The sequence below is a fragment of the Prenolepis imparis genome, unplaced genomic scaffold, assembly GCF_030444845.1.
Source record: "Prenolepis imparis isolate NDT839.2.m4 unplaced genomic scaffold, iyPreImpa1.0 SCAF_14, whole genome shotgun sequence".
Classification (NCBI taxonomy): Eukaryota; Metazoa; Arthropoda; class Insecta; order Hymenoptera; family Formicidae; genus Prenolepis; species Prenolepis imparis.
Genome location: NW_028141172.1, coordinates 5,208,337 through 5,225,483, shown reverse-complemented (window position 1 = coordinate 5,225,483; position 17,147 = coordinate 5,208,337). Strand labels below are relative to the sequence as shown.

The window sequence follows — 17,147 nt, the reverse complement described above, 5'->3', positions numbered from 1 at the left end:
TCAAGCTGAATCGCGACGTATTTAGGTGAAAATGAGAGGTAATAGGTCACGATTATTATATTTCGTTAATTTGCGACTGCGTAGCTATAAATTACAGCGTCCAGGATATCATTGTTTATGCGCAGTCTCATTGTTAATCGTCATTCGCGGCGACAATCGAATATGTAATGAAGAATTATCATCTCTACTTGATTGAGTATAAATATATCAAAGCAATATGAAAAATCATTATGTCTCGCGATATATATTTACAATAATTATCATGTCATATATTGAAATCTCGTATTTTAATCATTTTCGACCGCGCAGCGTATAAATACGATGTTTGTGCGATCGCATCGATGATATTAATTTCTGCTAGTAGTGCGCATGCGAGGTTAGTGTCTAGGGACATCGGAAGAGACCGCTAGAGTCCCTAGAATATACTAGAGACCGCGAGCATCGAGCGCTTTCCCGCGTTTCTTTCCCGCTATTATCGAGCGCGCGTCGTCAAGTATTAAAGTCGGAAATGTCGGGCTAAAAGTATCGGGCGCTTATTAATTGTATTTGAGGGTGATTAGTACAGGCGAGCGTAATTAATTGTTTTTACGAGTGCGCGCTTAATTGTAATAATGAATTGTTTTTGCTAAGAAGTAGCACGAAGAAGTAGCAACAGTGAAATAAGAGAGGAGGAGAAGATATGGGGCGGCATCAAGATGAGGTAAATAATTTATTATTTGTTTATTATTATTATTTGTAGCAAAATTCAATAAAAGGAAAATTTTAATACGTGCATTTATTTAAATGATTTAAACAAAAGAGATATTGATGAAGAAAATATTTTTACATAAAAATCTTACATAAAAACCTAAAGATTTATTTCAATTAAAAATAAAATAAATTTTCCAAAATAAAATTACTTAATTATATATCAATTTTATTATTGTACACATTGAATTTTATATTCAAAGCGTATATAACAATAATTTTCTGAAATATATTAACTGCTATATAATTTAGATTTAATTTGTATGTTACAGATCAATGTTGACGACATCGACAAATTGAAAAGGTCGAAGGAAGTCTGGAAAAGGCATCGGGTGTGTTACAAAAACTCTAAAGTGAGTATTTATTATTTATTTATTAATTAAATTAAACTTTATAAGTTATTAATTATAAGCTATTTAAATTAAACTTTATAAGCTATTAATAAATTATTTAAGTATTTTCTTATTATTGTACACATAGAAAATAAAATCTAATAAAATTTAATAATACATAATAATATAATAATAATTATATATTAATTGAAAAATTAATTATCTTGAGCGCTATTATAGAATTTTTATTCTATTTATATGTTATAGATCAACATAATCAATGACAAATGGAGACAAAAGGAGGTTTAAGAAAGACATCGGACGTCGGAAAACAATAGTGAGTTTATTTTTTATATTATTTATATTATATTATATTATATTATATTATTATTATTATTTATTATATTATATATTATTTATTATATTATTATTATTGATTATTTATTTATTAGTTTCATTAAATTAAAATTTAAATAAAATCTATAACATATCTAAATAATAAAATAAAATCTAATACAATAATAATTGTTTGAAAAATTAATTATTTTGAGCACTATTACAATTTTTATTTATTTGTTACAGATCAACATATCAGATCAACAATTATACACCGAAAAATTGAGAGAGGAGGAGGAGGTCTGGGAAAGACATCGGGCGCCGGTCAAGGAACTCTAAAGTGAGTATTATTATTTATTTATTAGTTGTATTAAATTAAAATTTATAAAATTATTTAATTATTTTTTTATTATTGTACGCATAAAAAATAAAATCTAATATAATAATTATTTGAAAAATTAATTTCTTGAATATTACTACAATTTTTATTCTATTTATTATATGTTACAGGTCAACATAGCTTGCAGTCAACGATTAGTGAGTGACAAATTATTATTTTTACGAGGTAACAGTTTTGTAGAGATTAGAGATGTAAAAATGTAGATCTATATAGATTATGTAGATTATTGTAGACTGTAGATTGTAGATATTATATGTATTATAGTTCTGTTACCTCAAGAAGAGAATAATTAAACACATATCTGATACGACATAATAATGACCGACACAAAATTATGCTTCTTTTATTTTATTAATATTAAACAAATTGATTTAGACACAAGCCTAAGACATTCTAAATGCAAAATATCGCGTTCTTAGTGCCGGGAGTGTCGTATAAATAAGTTTCGCGCGCTTAATTGCGGGAGTGTCGTTTGAAGTTTAAAGTATCGGGCGTTTTAGTGCGGGCGTGTAAATCAAAGATTTCGATGACAATCCTGACCAGGAGACCTGAGAGGATGAGGAACAGACCTAGGAGGCATCGGGCGCCAGCGGAGCAACTTTGCGGTAAATATTTTTATTTATTTAATACTTTTTTGTTACAAATTGCATTAATTTTATTCCTATATTTGAATATTTATATAAGAGAATAAAATTAAAAAAAATACTTTATATATATATAAAAGTTTATATAAAAATTATTTGTATAAAAGTTTTTATTATATTTAAAAAAAAAACAATCTTTAAAATTTTTAAAGTTAATCAATTATATATTTTGTTGAGTATTGTATGTATGCGTTGAATATAAAATTTCAATAAATACAACGATAATTTTTAAAAATATTAATTATTTTACACTCTGCTATAATTTGAATTCTAATTTTATGTTACAGATCAACTCCGCTGTTGCACATCAATTGGTGAGTGAACTATTAATTATTTTTAGGTAACGGTTTTGTAGAAATTAGATTATAGCAGATGTAGATTGTAGATTGTAGAATGTAAATTGTAGATCCGTTACCTCAAATAAATTATCTAATTAGATTATATTTAAGAGATTCACTGGAAAAAGCATCAATATAATAATATGACACGCATATCTGTGAGAAATGATATGAGAAACATTATCGTAAAGTTTACCAATTCATCTATTAAAACTACAGAAATTGCATTTTTATCAGTTGTATATATATTTTATCTCTATTAATTTGCGTGCATATATCCTTGCGATATGCGAATCAACGTGATATGAAAATATTAGACGCGATTATTCTTGCAATTAGCTCGTGAGGAAAGATTATTGGCGTAGATCTAATATAAGATATCATTCCCATATAAGCTTTGCATTTAATATAAAGCTTATAATATAATTGAATTTTATACATATCTCATAAAAGAATACGAAGATCCCTTTTTAAGAAAGTACGTAGAAAAAGACGATACTTTATGTAAGATATTATTTAATTCAGTATACATATATAATGTGGTACATTATATGTGAATTTATAATATTAAATATATATTTATTATATATACATAAAATTTAATATTATTATTTAATATTATTTTTTATTAATATTTAATATTTAATATTTAATATTTTAAAATATAAAATAATAACAGAAAATAAAATATTAAATAATGTAATATATTAAATAATAATATTTAATATTATATAATTAATATTATTAATATTAATACTTAATATTTAATTATTAAATAATATTAAATATTTAATATTGAATATTGATAATATTTAATATATGATATATTTTATATTTAATATTACTTTTATTTATTCTTAATATTTTATTTCAATTATTTTAATATAGAGGAAATATTACATAACATAGATAAAAAACAACTCTATTAATTACTAGTATTTTTTACAATCGAATTTTTTTATTCTGGAATCATCGATTTTCCATTGTTCTGCCATGAACTTTTTTTTAAATTTGTGCGCTATTTTACGTACTTCCGGCTTCCGGCCATATGCTACTCTCGGTAAGGTCGGCCATCTAGTAACATGTAATTTGTGGTGAAACCTTCAAACTCTTTCAAAGCCACACTTTCTTGGAAGAGATCGTCGGATGTGCTTGTGAAACAAAATCCGAAGTAATCGAGCGATTCTAAAGCGATCTAAAAGCCTTTAATTGGAGAGATGAGAGCTAAGGTAAGCCGATTTTCGTTATCGTCGATCATTATTACATTTTTCGCATATATACAATTATTTCGTCCCGAGAGATACACGAGTGTCGAACTTGGCTTACGCATTTTTTATCTTTGTATATATCGACACGACGCTAATAAATGCGGAAAAAGTTTTCTCCTCGTATCGATAAAGCTTTTAATGGAATCAAACTTGCAATTTATTGTGATTTCGATCGAATTTCTGTATAATTTCGTGTCTCATGAAATCATCCTAACCTCAACTAACGCGTGTTTAATTTTGCAAGAAAAATATATTAATATTTAATAACAATTGGGAACAGAAATTACACGATAACGCATTAAATTTAATTATTGCATTTAATTATTAAATTTATTATGTAATTATTTTTTACCTAAGTAAAGACAAAAGAATTTGAGAGTATAAAAAGAAACCTTTTTGATTATAACGGCACATTAAATACCCTTTAAATATCCTCCCTAAATTTTTTTATAAAAATAAATGAATAATTAAATAAATAAATGTTTAATCTTATAGTGGCGTAAGAAGAGGATGCGCAGGCTAAAGCGTAAGAGGAGGAAGATGCGTGCGAGGTCTAAATAAACAACTGCATTTATACCTACACGCATGGTCTCTGTAAGTGTAAACTTTATTCCACGTTATGAAGAAACGAGAATGATCTATTTGTGTAAATTAATCTATTGATTAATTTTTCTCCATTCTTATTCGCAAATGAATTATTTCAGCCATGGGAAGAACAGACCTGCAGTATTTCCATCAAAATTTCCAGTTGCGTCTTCGGCTGAAACGAAAATTTCAAAGGAGATATACTTCAACGGACGTGTTTTTCGCAGAGAGAACCATTTTGTACATGTAAATGTTCTTTGGTAAAATGCAGCAACTAATCATGATGAAACATTGTTCTATATTTTAGATTTCCTCCTCACTCCTTTTTTATAATTATAAATTTCTTTAATCTTAAAACGAGTTAGTGTAAATTACATAGAATACAAGTATAATTCAGATTTGTGTATTTCTAAATTTTTCTGTCAATGCATTGAAAGTGATATGCGAACGAATCTTCTCATTTATAAATAGATTAATGTATACATGAAAATTTTGAAAGAACTTTATACAGCTTATACAGGGTGTTAAAAAAAAGGGTAAAATATTTTAAGAGGATTTAGTATGCCTAAAAACAAGTCGAAAAATCTTAATAAACATGGGTCCATAAATAAACCGTTTTTGAGATATTTTTAATTTAATTTTTTAAAATATTTTTTTATAATTTTTATTTTTTGTTTAAAATTTTTATTTTTATTATAATTTATTATAATATTATGCAGAAAAATAAGTATTTTATCTTATTTTAAAGAAGATGCTCAAAATGACCTCCTTTCATGTCTATGCAGATCCTGCATCTTCGCAATATCTCAAAAATGACTTACTTGCGGACCCATGTTTATTAAGACTAACTTATTTTGAGGCATACTAAATCCCCTTAAAATATTTTACCCTTTTTTTTAACACCCTGTATAGTTAAAATGTACACACAAAGATAGAGCGAAGAACAAAGTAGTCTATTTGGAAAGTATTTTACAATCTTATTTTTTTCTTATAAATATGATATTGAAAGGATATACCAAAAAATTAAGAATTATAGATATGATTATTTTAATAACAATTTTATGTGTAAATTCTTTTTATTTTTAATTATATTTATAATTAAATAATATTTAATAAGCAGTAATGAAAATTAAATATTTTAATTATAATATATTTATATTATAATTATATTATTTATATAAATATAAATATTTCTATAAATATAAATATTATTTATAAATATATATAAATTGTTAAATGAAAGAAACTTGCGCACAATTTATTTTGCGACAGCCAAGTATTTATATCGCAATTTTCTTTTCTTTTATGATAAAGAAATGATCAATTCCTCAATTTTTTTATGATATAATTGCATTTTATTTTATATTTTCCAAAATTTATTTATTTCTGTCGACCTAACCTTACTTTCTAGTTGAGGTTAGGATTTAACGAGATTCGCATAAAATGCGCACGTGTATTCTGAGGAAGTTACTTGGACGAATATCGCGCGAATCTCTCGGCGGTAATCGTACTCGAGTACAGACGTACTCGCAATTGAGAGAGACAAGACGATTCTCGAGTAAGCCGGGCAGGAAACCCGGTGACGAGGATGCGTCTAAAAGTGCAGACGTTAATAACCTCGCGAGCGCTATCGGTTCGAAATACAAGACCTTCCACGATGAAGATGCGGATGTTATTCTCGACGTGAGCGAGGAGCTGGAGAAGATTAGCCTCGAGGACATAAGCGCTCAACAGAAGGTTCATGATCCTTACGCCGAAATAAATTTGACCCGTGAGTACAAATCCAGAAAAGTCAAGTGTTATTGCGTGTAAATAAAATATAAGTATAACATGATTTTTAAAAATAATTATTATAAAACATTAAAAACATACCAGGTGTCCCATTTTAAAGGACCCACTCAAATATTTCATTGTCAGAAACACTGCGTTAAATCGAAAAATGTTTCCTACAAAAGTTGTAGAGTTTCGAGGGGGACATAACATAGTAATATTTATTTGACCTTGGGCGGCGTCTCCAAGGTTAGTGAAGGTGAGAATGAATTTTGAAGAAAACAAAAAAATGCTTCAGATAAAAGTTGTTCAAATTAATTAGTAGAAAAAGATGTTATAATAAAAAATATGGGTTTCCATTTAAAAAATTTATTCTCACCTTCACTTGACCTTGGAGACGCCGCCCAAGGTCATATGAATATTACTATGTTATGTCCCCCTCGAAACCCTACAACTTTTGTAGGAAACATTTTTTTATTTAACGCAGTGTTTCTGAGATATTTGAGTGGGTCCTTTAAAATGGGACACCTGGTATAACAATATTTTAATTAAGTATAATATATAATGATAAGATATAGTATATTTATTGCAAGAAGACTGAAATAAATATAATAATAATGCCAATTATGTGAGAATAATGATAATATAATGAAATAAGATAACGAACATAGTAATGATAAGATTTATGTCTTTTAGATGGTGTTACTGGTGTATATGATATCGAGGAACTTGTTGCATTGCTGGAGAGGGACAAGGCAAAGAATATATTTGTTGCTTCGGTGCCTAAGGAATATGCTTATGTGGATTATATTGTTGTAGTGACTGGGAAATCGACAAAGCACATGAGTGCCCTCGCCACCTTTGTGCGCAAAGTTTATAAGTTGAAGAGATATCCGACTGATTTGATACCCAAAATCGAAGGGGAGGATTCGAAAGATTGGATGGCACTAGATTTAGGTAGATACATTTTTCACTAAATTGAGAAAAAATATATTGGCATGTATTTGTCTTTTTGAAATTTTCTGCTTAATCTAATTAGTATAAATCCAATTTTCTGGATTTATACTAATTTAAAAAAATACCTCTTAAAATAATGAATTTATACATCCATAAGTTATATATTTATATAATTTATATAATTATATGAAAAACAATTTCGAAAAGAGAACTTTTTTAATTGTGCATTAAGAGATAAAAATAAATTCAATAATCGATAAACATGCAAATTGAAGAAATTGATAATGTGGAGTTGAAAATGAATCTATTAATAAACATAAGCTTAAAAAAGCTTTTAAATTAGTTAATCTTTTGAATTGTTAATTATTCAAATTAATTTATATATCATATGTTGTAGGAAACATCGTTCTGCATATCTTTTCTCACTCTGCGAGAGAGGATTATGATTTGGAGACTTTGTGGACAGTTGGTACGCAATACGACGATAAGAGTAACGAGTTTCATAAGAGTAACGAACTAAATATTATGGATAAATATAATGCCTTCTTGGCTGATTTTCAACCTGCCGACAATGTTTGATGATTCATCCGTGTTTAATGTAGTCTTAATTTATGTAAGGTAAATAAAATTAATAAAGTGATAAAATTAATAAGCAAGGTTTTAATCATATCCATCTATATAATCGTAGAACTTGTATTATATTGTAGAACCATATATCATATTAAAAAAAATAATTTTCTATGATAATCTATAAAAATTTCTATAATAATCTAGAAAAGTGCATCACAAAATATAAATAAGAAATAGTAGCTTGACTTTAATTGTGAAAAACTAAGGTAATTAAAATAATTAAGACTTATAATGACTTTACAAAGTTTGTAAAGTTCAATATTTAATATTTGTAAAATATTTGTCATATGTATATCGTGCAATTCAAAAATTTTATTTCCTGTAAGTGTTAGTGGTTCAGAAAAATCGACACAATATATATATGTATGCATTAATTCATTTATTATATGTTACATCTCGATTCTGCATATATCGATTTTATAGTTATAGTTATTACATATATGACAAAAATGAAATTTCTGTGAATAATAAATGATATTCTGTGAATATGCGGTATAAATTCGGAGATTCCAGAAATATTCAATCAATTGAGATACGAAATCAAAAAATATAAATTAAATTTTGTCAAGTTTTATTCATAATTGTTTGCATTCAACTACATAGTTAACATGCAAATTTGAAGAATAAATATTTTGATTCTTACATAGTAAAGATGAGAAAGTATAAAATAATAGTTTGTATATTTAAAGAATTGCAATGCATAATTAAAATCTGCCATTCTTTATATTATAATATATATATACTTTCTTTATATTATAATATTTATATTATAATATATAATACATAATTTTTTTTACTACACGTACTTACAATTATAAAAAAAGATTTATATAAAATGCAGGAAATCATAAACAATTGAGGCTATAGATGGAAAAAGAGCACGTAGAGGTTTATATACCCCTTTTCCGTAAATCGTCTAAAGTAAAATCAGGTATGTTTTATGTATATAATATACAAAGGACATATTATTACTCTAATATAACAATATTATATAATAAATAATATAATAATAATTACATATAATATACAATATACAATATATATACATGTATATTACATACATATATTATGTATAGTATATATATATTGTATATATATTATATATTATATAATATATAATAATGTTATATAATTATTTTAATATTTATTTAAACAATATATAAAAAGTTGTAAACTAAATAATTATAATTATATTTAATTAAATAAAATTATATTTAAAAAACTTAATTATATTTAATTAAAAAAGAGACCACTTTTTACGATTTTATCCTATTTATGGAAAAAGGGCACATAAATCAATTTTTTGAAATTTATAAAAAAAAAAAAAAAAAACAAGTATCTTCAAATCATGAGCTCTGTTTTCCGAACGTTTGAAGAATATGTTATTACACCTTTTAAAAAAATTGGTTTTAATCGCATTATTTTTCATTAAGTAATATATTTTAATGAAAACTTTGAAATCATGTGCTCTTTTTTCATCCATGGCCTCAATTTATATAATATTAATAATAGATGTTTCATTCTTTATTTAAGATAAATTATGTCATAAATATTAATATCATTAAAAAAAAAAATTTAATGCATAATATGTTACAAAGTTAATTATAATTAATCATTTCATGGAACTTAGTTTCCTTAAACGAGCTTATTATGTCTTCTCATACAAACTGTATATGAAACTGTATATAAAAAAAATCAATTGAAAGAAAGCACATATTTTTTTTAAATATGTTTCAGTTATCTATGCAGTTAACTATTGAAAGCTTTGTAAACGTAATGTTAACGTTGCAGTTTATTTATTGTTGTCAAATGTTTGATTGTTACGTAATTAAATTAAGCATATCGCATTTTATAAAAAATTTTATAAATAAAAAATAATATAATACATGTACATCAAACAGCCATTTCTTTCGATTGATGTTATTGAAGAATAAAAGTATTAGTCAAAATCACAGAAAAATTAACATTATTTTTAAAACATATATATGTGTGTGTGTGTGTGTGTGTGTGTGTGTGTGTGTGTGTGTGTGTGTGTGTGTGTGTGTGTGGTGTTCCAAACTTTCGCGATATTATATAATATATATTTTCTAGATCTTTTAAAAATAAAAATTCTTAGATTTATAAAATGTCAAAGTTACAATAATTTTTAAATACAAATATATCATTCGAATTGACAATAAATGTTGTTATTTAAAAAAGTATTCTTTTGTTGTGCGATATACACTTATAGCAATCCAGAACTGTCTCCTTCCAGCAGCTTTCATAAGAGTTGAACGAGCGAGAAATTTCTTCACTGTGCCTCATTTCGAATTCTATCAACCAGTCATTATCCGTCTGATTATGTTTATTCCAGAATGATGAGCAGTCTATTTTTCTTTTTTCAGCAAATTCATAAACAAATGTCGATAGTTTTTCCAAGGCGCAAAGTTGGCAGGTACAATCAGCCCATGTTTCACGTTTCCACTTTTTCAAATCATTCAAAAGTGATTCCTCTTGTAAGAATGTAAACTTAATACTCTTATTTTGAGAGTTATAACTTATTGTTCTGTCATATGTGTACTTCTTTGGCCCTTGAGCTTTAAGTTTCTTTATTTCTCTAGAAAGTGAAGGTTGTAGAATTCCATATTTGATTGCAGCTGCGGATTGTGTGGATCTACTTTCAACAATTTCTTTTATTGCTGGATCGAATTTTGATTTGTTTTCATAAAACTGTTTTTTAAGTTTCTTAATCTCAATTTTCTGATATAAAGTATAAGAATCGAGTTCATAAATTTTTATTGCTTCTTTAATATCTAAATTATTTTTCAATCCTTCTTTTGCCACTAATTTCAGCCTATCACTTTATACGAGGTGTCTCCTAATTTTTCTCTCATTTGATTCATTCTTCTAATTTCTGTTATTTCCGTTATTATTAATCTACGAAGAAAACCAAAAAAAAAAAAAAAAACAGAATATTATAATATATAATGAATAATATATATTGTATGTATATACATTAAAAGTTGCATTATCGCAAGATTGCAGAATTATTTTCGCGATTTTCATCTTGCTGTGTTTTAATCTCTTTTGTGTTCGATTATATATGTATACACTTATAAAAATTTAATAATAGATTGAATATTTTCTCGTAAATAATAAATAAATTATACAATTTATATTAGACAGTATTTTGCATTATTTGAATGCTTTATATAGGTCGTCCATAAAATTCGTATCTTTGCTTATAAAAGGATGAAGGTTATAAAGAATAAAGTAGTTGAAATTGTACATATTTATTAGTCTTTTTCTATTTATAAATCCTGTAAAGTTACATATTCTTTTCTTTTTAAGCCTTTCCTTTCAAGGTACGAACATTAAAAACGACCCTCGTATTTGCTCAAAAACTTTTTATTAACGTTACGTGACTATATATATGTATCAATTTCCAACACGAATATAAGTTAATTTGATGATTAGATATTTATAGTATTACGTGTAACAATTTTATGCGTGAATGTCAACGATATATTTGTATTTTTAAAATGTCAAAAAAGTCACAAAATTTTTAAAATCTTGTATTTTTATATATCTTTTGTATTTTTAAATAAATCATTTAAATAAATTATTTGATCGAAAGATTAGCGCATCATTATTGTAGAGACTGAGCGCCAATTCAATACCAAATATGCGAGAGAAGGGATACCTTTTTTAAATAATAGAAAAAAATATTTTTATATCGCAACATTTATTGTTTGAATTAAACTTATTTATCTTTCGTAATACTGGGAATCTCGAATTTAGTCAATATCTGACATTGTGCTTTCAGTCATCAATTGTATACCAAAATAAGACATCCGTTATATCGAATTCTTCGTTGCGAGGAAAAGTTTATTTAAACATATCTGCGTTTTATTGTAATTAATTTTGTAAGTACACTATTATTTTAATTCTCTCTCTTTCATTTGATAAAGAGAGTCTTACAAAGGCATTCAAATAATACAAAATACTGCCTAATCTATTTATTAGTTAAGAGAAAATATTCAAACTATGTATTATTGAAATTTTATAAATACGTATAACCGAACACAAGAGATTAAAACACAGTAAGATAAAAATCGCGAAAATAATTTTTCATTCTCGCAATAATGCAACTTTTAAGTATACAATATAGTGCAACACATATTCATATTTTTTTGTTTTTTTTTCCTTTGTGCAGGTTAATGATAGAAATAACGAAAATTAGAGGAATGAATCAAACAATGAGAGAAAGAATTGAGAGACACCTCGCATTAAGTAGTAATCTCGAAAAAGCTGCAAAAGAAGTTTTAGAAAATAATTTAGATATATATGAAGCAGTAAGAAATTATGAACTCGATCCTTCTACTTTACGTCACAAAATAGAGATTATAAAATGTAAAATAGAATTTTATGCTACGAAATCAAAATTCGATCCAGCAATAAAAGAAATTATTGAAGAACATTCCTCATACTCCGCAACTGCAATCAAATATGGAATAAGAAAATCTACGCTTCACAAAAAAGTACAGAAAGCCAGGGCTCGAGGGCAAAATTACGCATATGACAGATTAATAGAATGTTACTTTCAAGTTTGTAGTACGCTTACATACATGCAAGAGGAATCGCTATTGAATGATTTGAAAAAGTGGGTAAATGAAACATGGATTGATTGTACCTGCCAATTTTGCGCCTTGAAAAAATTATTAACACTTGCTTATCAGTATGTCAATGATAACAACTTGGAATGCCAATTCGCTTTGACTGGAAATGATGAAGTGGATGTTCTCTGGTTGATAGAATTCGAAATGAGACACAGCGAAGAAATTTCCGAGTTCGAGACTTTTAAAACTTGTTGGGCAGAAACGGTTCTGGATTGCTAAATAGTTCTATATTTATCAGTGAACAAATATTGGTACAACTGTCAATATTTTTTTATTAGTTGATTCAGAGGAAGAATAGAAAACGTTTATTATCCTAGATTACACATAATTAGGTGGATCATAATTGGTTGATAGAATTCGAAATAAGGCATCACGATGAAATTTTTAGCTCGTTCAAGCCTTTTCGAAATTGCTCGAAACAAACATAAACAGACGGACAGCAAAATACGCTAAGACTCTTCTGAATTGCTATAATAAGTATTAGTTCTAAGATTTTGCAGTAAACAAATATTGATCTGTCTCAAACTTGTATCGTTAATTAAATGTCTATATAAAGTCTCAGTAGTTAACAGACATTGTGTTTGAAATTTAAATCTATAGGTTTAAAAATATTTGGAATAAAACGCAAATCTTTATCGATAATATACATATTTAAATTTAATAGATAATACACACACACAGACATACACACATATTAAAAACTTATATTCCATAAAAGTTTCCTACACTATAAATATTATTATAAATACACTATAAAATTCTCATGTCTATACGATCGAAACAATAAAATACGATAAAAGTTTTAAGACTTAAAGTTCGATATAAACTTCTATATATATATATATATAAATTATTTCTTTTTATATTTAAATTTTATTTAAATAATAATTTCTTTAAACTATTTAAATAATAACTTTTTTAAATTTATAATCCATAAAATTATTAGTTCTCTATTGTATATGTTAATTTTTATTTCATGAAATCACAGATTAAGTTAATAAGTTTTACGCACGTACAATGAGGTAAATTTTTAACGATATTTTTGCACAAACACACACACACACACACTTTTCAGCGATATATAAAATGTTGTTATTATACTTATACATTACTTACAATAATGTCAGATTTATTTCATTTATAGATAAAAATTCTTTTACTAAATCACGTCATTGCTACTATCATTTTCGAATGCTCTAACACACGTTACATACAGCAAAAGAATACCTTTAAATAAGAACATTATTTTAAACAATATATTGATTCATATTTGTATGTATACTGTTATTAAAAGTATATGTGCTTATAATACGCGGCTAATAAAAATTGTGGAGAATATTATGTTAATAATAAAAACAAAAAAATAACGACATAATATGTTATATATTATATTTAATATAAATATATTATTATAATTATAATCATTATAACATAATATTCTACAAGATAATTAACATTAGAATTTTTTAAGCGTCACAACTCGAAATGTTATTGTCAAAATAATTATATATATAAAATATGTCATAGAGAAATTACATGGTCAAGATATAAAAATGTTTATAATTAATGGATTTATTTATTAAAAAATTATATAAAATAGTTTTTTAATAATAATAATAAACAAATATAATGATTGATTTCTACATTTTTAGAAGTATCATTTATTTTATGACTTACATATATATGTAATATTTTTGACAGTTAGATGCTCACACATTTATGCTATTATAGCGTTCTAATGTTAAATTCTTTTAACAAGACTTTTACTACAATTTGATTATTAACACATATTAATTATCGGATTTTCATATGGCAAGTATAATAATTTTCACAATAAATTTGTTAATGTACATAAATAGAAAATTAAAAACATATTGATAATTTTGTGGGAAAGTAACATATATTATCGCTATATTGTGCGACGATTCGTTTATTATGGTCGAATACACAAACTTGAAATAATCTGATTGATTCTACGTTACTCTAATATTATTCTTTAAAAATTAAAAACTTCGACAATTTATAATATAAAAATTTGTATGTTTAAAAGATCTAAAATATAATATTATTTAATGTCGCAAAAGTTTTTACCCACACAAATATAATAAATTTTAAAAATTATGTTTCAAACTGAATATTACATATAATTTCAATTGAAAGAAATGGTCGTTTGAAATATATAACATTAATTTCTGTATTATAATTTTGTTAAATAAGGATGTTTTTTTTTATAATATGCAATATGTTTATTACTTAATTAGTTTTGGATTATGTAACAATCAAATACTTGATAACAATAAATAAATTTCTATGATAACAATAAATAAATTTCTATGATTTGTATAAAGTTTTCAATGTTTATGCATAGTTAACTAAAACATACTCGAAAAACACATGTGCTGTAACATATTTGGAAAAAAACAGATTATATAAGAGGATTAACTGATTGCAGTAAGCTAAATAACATGCAACTATTAGATTTTTAACTTGCAACAAATTTATGTCCATTAAATTTTCCTTCCAACAATAAGAAAGACATTTATATTTTTTATGATGCACGTGATTTATCTTAAATAGAGAAGTAAACATACATATATATACATATATTAATTTAATATTATACAAACACTGTTTTTGCAGTTTTATATAAAATCTTATAATTGTAAAGAAGGTAAAGTCTATGTAATATAAAGAATAACAGATTATTATGTCTTTATAAAGAAAGTAATCTTTTATCAATAATATACATATTTAAATTTAACAAGCAATATATACAGTCTGTTCGATATATAATAGTTCGATATATATATATATATATATATATATATATATATATATTAGGGTGGTCCTTATATGGGTTTTTTCAGAATTTTAATGTTGGATAGTCGTAAATCGGCTTTAAATGTGAAAAAAAAATCTCTAATTTTTTCAGATTTTTATTTTGAGCCCTGAGTCTCCCTGTTGGCACGTAATTTTCTTTTTCATTTAAAAAATATTTATTTAAGTTAATAAAATAAATTTTATTAACTTAAATAAATTTTACTTCAATGTTTATATCTGCATTGTTAACTTATACATATTTGAAAGACACATGTGCTGAAACATACTCGGAAAAAAACACAGATTATATGAGAGGATTAGCTGAATTTTCAGTAAGCTAAGTTCCATGAAATTATTAGTTAATTAATTCGCAACAAATTATGTCTATTAAATTTTTCTTTTAATAATAAACGTGACATTAATTTATAAATGTAATCTAAGTAATACAGAATTTGGGACTATTACAGTTTATTATCACGATATATTTATAAAAAAAAATTAAAAAATTATATCACAATGGTATAAATATGCGTTTGTTGCGATATATTATACATATATGTATATGTGCTCGTAGGCTTAACGTTACGTGATTATATATATATAAATTATCGACACAAATCAACTTGATGTATTAGAATGTTTGTAGATTTATGTGTAACAACTTTGCACATGAATGTTAATAATTTTTTTATTCTTAAAATTAACTTTTAAATAAATTATTCGATGAAAAATTCAACGCATCATCATTGTATAGTTACTTATTGTATATATGAGCTTCGATTTAATGCCAAATAGCAAAAGGAAAAATATAGTTCTTTAAAAATTGAGAAAAGAAAATATGTATCGCTTAGCGACATTTACTTTTCGAGCTAAAATTTACCTTTCGAATATAATATTAGGAACCTTGAATTTAGTCGACATCTGACATTGTGCTTCAATCATCGTTTATATACAATCAAAATAAGACATATCCTCCGTTACATCCATTTCTATCGTTGCATGGAAAAGTTTATTTAAACATATCTGCGTTTTATTGTAATTTATTTTGTAAGTACACTATTATTTTAATTCTCTCTCATTCATTTTATAAAGAGAGTCTTATTAAAGCGTTCAAATAAAGCAAAATATATTGTTTAATCAATTTATTAGTTAAAAGAAAATATTCAAACTATTATTGAATTTTTATAAATACGTATAACCGAACGCAAGAGATTCATTAAAACACAGTAAGATGAAAATCGCGAATGTGATTTTTCAATCTTGCGATAATGCAACTTTTAAGTAAACAATTCAGTGCTACATATATTCATATTTTCTGCTTTTTTTTGCTTTCCTTCGTAGAATAACGGAAATAAAACAAATTAGAAGAATGAATCAAATGAGAGAAAAAATTAAGGAACACCTCGTTATAAGTAATAAGTTAGAAATAGCTGCAAAGGAAGTTTTAGAAAACAATTTAGATACAAATAAAGCAGTAAAAGATTTTGGACTCGATAGTTATACTTTCGAATTTTCGCAGAAAATAGACGTTAAAAAACGTAAAAAAAAGTTTTATGAAAACAAATCAAAATTCGATCCAGCAATAAAAGAAATTATTGAAAGAAAATCCTCATACCTCGCAACTGCAATCAAATATGGAATTTCACGAATAACACTTTCTAG

The 17,147-nt window shown here is 25.3% G+C and overlaps 1 protein-coding gene and 3 long non-coding RNA genes across 5 annotated transcripts in view; 3 read left to right on the top strand and 1 right to left on the bottom strand.

Moving 5' to 3' along the window:
* Positions 1-4: 4 nt before the first annotated feature.
* LOC145945390 (uncharacterized) lies at positions 5-3,253 on the top strand. Of its 2 annotated transcripts, XR_014426847.1 has the most exons (7): positions 5-38; positions 634-700; positions 1,020-1,100; positions 1,347-1,416; positions 1,662-1,755; positions 1,926-2,420; positions 2,747-3,253. It is a non-coding gene; the product is annotated as an uncharacterized LOC145945390 (long non-coding RNA). The 2 variants fall into 2 exon arrangements; XR_014426846.1 differs by lacking the exon at positions 5-38 and having other exon boundaries at positions 362-700.
* A 616-nt stretch (positions 3,254-3,869) lies between these two features.
* On the top strand, positions 3,870-4,939 carry LOC145945241 (uncharacterized). Its single transcript, XR_014426805.1, has 3 exons — positions 3,870-4,026; positions 4,561-4,659; positions 4,770-4,939. It is a non-coding gene; the product is annotated as an uncharacterized LOC145945241 (long non-coding RNA).
* A 1,117-nt stretch (positions 4,940-6,056) lies between these two features.
* Rsfs312 (ribosomal silencing factor RsfS-like protein, 312) lies at positions 6,057-8,044 on the top strand. The gene is made up of 3 exons (XM_083054026.1): positions 6,057-6,421; positions 7,117-7,377; positions 7,775-8,044. Exons 1-3 carry the CDS (start codon positions 6,094-6,096, stop codon positions 7,954-7,956), a joined length of 771 nt encoding a protein of 256 aa, XP_082910152.1. The 5' UTR covers positions 6,057-6,093; the 3' UTR covers positions 7,957-8,044.
* Positions 8,045-10,334: 2,290 nt separating this feature from the next.
* Positions 10,335-17,147, bottom strand: part of LOC145945711 (uncharacterized) — a 100,301-nt gene continuing 93,488 nt past the window's right edge. The window contains exon 4 of the long non-coding RNA XR_014426898.1: positions 10,335-10,470. This is a non-coding gene — a long non-coding RNA (uncharacterized LOC145945711). The remainder of the gene's footprint in view (positions 10,471-17,147) is intronic.

Coding starts and splice junctions, on each gene's coding strand:
- Rsfs312 (XM_083054026.1), top strand. CDS start 6,094: ATGCGCACGTGTATTCTGAGGAAGTTACTTGGACGAATATCGCGCGAA. Junction 6,422..7,116: donor CGCCGAAATAAATTTGACCC/GTGAGTACAAAT, acceptor TATGTCTTTTAG/ATGGTGTTACTGGTGTATAT. Junction 7,378..7,774: donor TTGGATGGCACTAGATTTAG/GTAGATACATTT, acceptor CATATGTTGTAG/GAAACATCGTTCTGCATATC.